Here is a 1,363-nt window from a genome sequence, read left to right as displayed (position 1 = left end):
CTTCCACCGTAGGGGGGGGGCGGAATTGTGGGGGGGGGGGGGGAAATCACCTCATCTACTTATGTATTAGGTGTGTGTGTGAATGGTATCTCTTGCTCAGTGACATGGGCACAATTTAATTGGGTTGTGACATATATTAGGTATATAATATACCTAATATCTAGATATAGCTAATATATATATATTAGATATACCTAATATCTAATAGATACTTAGATATCTATAAATACATATATATATATAGAGAGAGAGATATCTATATCGACATATAGATATATCTATATATCGATATATCTTATAGATTATACATTTACACCCACACCTAATATATACTATATAATATATTATGTACAATGTATAATATATACCATATACTGTATAGTCTACAATATATAATATAGACTGTATAATAATTATATACAATAATATCTATTATTATTATATACAATATATTATATAATATATATGTGCGTGTGTGTACATACATATAGGCACGGATATACACACACATATATATGCACACACACACACACACACACACACACGTGCCCCCACACACAGACACACGCACACATCTCAAGGGCGAAACCGAAGTTATGTCTTAGCTCTCGGAAAGCCCCGGCCGCACGAAACCAGGGAGCCGGGCTGCCCCGGGTCTCCCCCCATGGTGTCCACAAGCCCACCCCGGGGAGGGCAGGTTGCAAACCCCGCAGGGGCCACACACCCCGGGCAGGGCTGGGAGCGGGCGGCTCACACCTACCTTCCAGAGGGAACCCGGTGCGGGGGTAATTTTGCCCCGGCGCAGGGCGCATCATTCGGGGCACCGTCCCTGGCAACGCTGCCATGCTCGACTCAGGCTGGGACCGGCGAGAGATGCAAGCAGGCACCCAAAAAAGTATTAAAAAAAAAAAAAGGAAAAAAAAGAAGAAGAGGCTCCTCTTGTCTTGAAGCAACCCCCCCCTCCCCCCCTCCCCCAAAAAGCAGGCAAACAGCAACACAAAAAAAGTCCAAACGAGCTGCAGGGACGTCTGTGGCTCAGTCCCGCGAGGCGCGCGGGGAGGGGGGGCTGTGGCTGCAGAAGTCTTTTGCTCCAAAGGAGAGAGAAATAAGAGGCATCCCCGCCCCCCCACTCCGCAGCCCCTGTCCCCTGCGGAGCTTGTGGGGAAAGTTTGCGGAGCGGCGGGCGCGGAGCCTGCGCCCTGCAGGAATGTCACCCGCGCAGTGCTGGGGCCCGCACACGCATCCCGAGTGCGGGGCTGGGCTTCTCCGGGGCGTGCGCTGGGCACTGATTGCTCCCCACCCTCCTCCTCCTCCTTCCCCTCCTTCTTCTTCTTCTGCTTCTTCTTCTTCCTCCCCCCCCCCC

General features: G+C 50.0%; 1 protein-coding gene across 4 annotated transcripts in view; it reads right to left on the bottom strand.

Annotated features, from left to right (window-relative positions):
* The window catches only part of PAX7 (paired box 7), a 133,925-nt gene extending 132,708 nt beyond the window's left edge, over positions 1-1,217 (bottom strand). For all 4 annotated transcript variants that reach the window (XM_006031474.3, XM_006031475.3, XM_025213157.1 and 1 more), the window contains exon 1: positions 761-1,217. In XM_006031474.3, the coding sequence (XP_006031536.1) occupies positions 761-845 (85 nt within the window). In that variant the 5' untranslated portion in view covers positions 846-1,217. The remainder of the gene's footprint in view (positions 1-760) is intronic.
* Between the last annotated feature and the right edge of the window lie 146 nt (positions 1,218-1,363).

Source organism: Alligator sinensis, unplaced genomic scaffold (genome assembly GCF_000455745.1).
Source record: "Alligator sinensis unplaced genomic scaffold, ASM45574v1 scaffold1719_1, whole genome shotgun sequence".
In the NCBI taxonomy this organism is placed as follows: domain Eukaryota; kingdom Metazoa; phylum Chordata; order Crocodylia; family Alligatoridae; genus Alligator; species Alligator sinensis.
The sequence above is the reverse complement of the archived record's forward strand: the minus strand, read 5'-3'. Positions and strand labels throughout refer to the sequence as shown.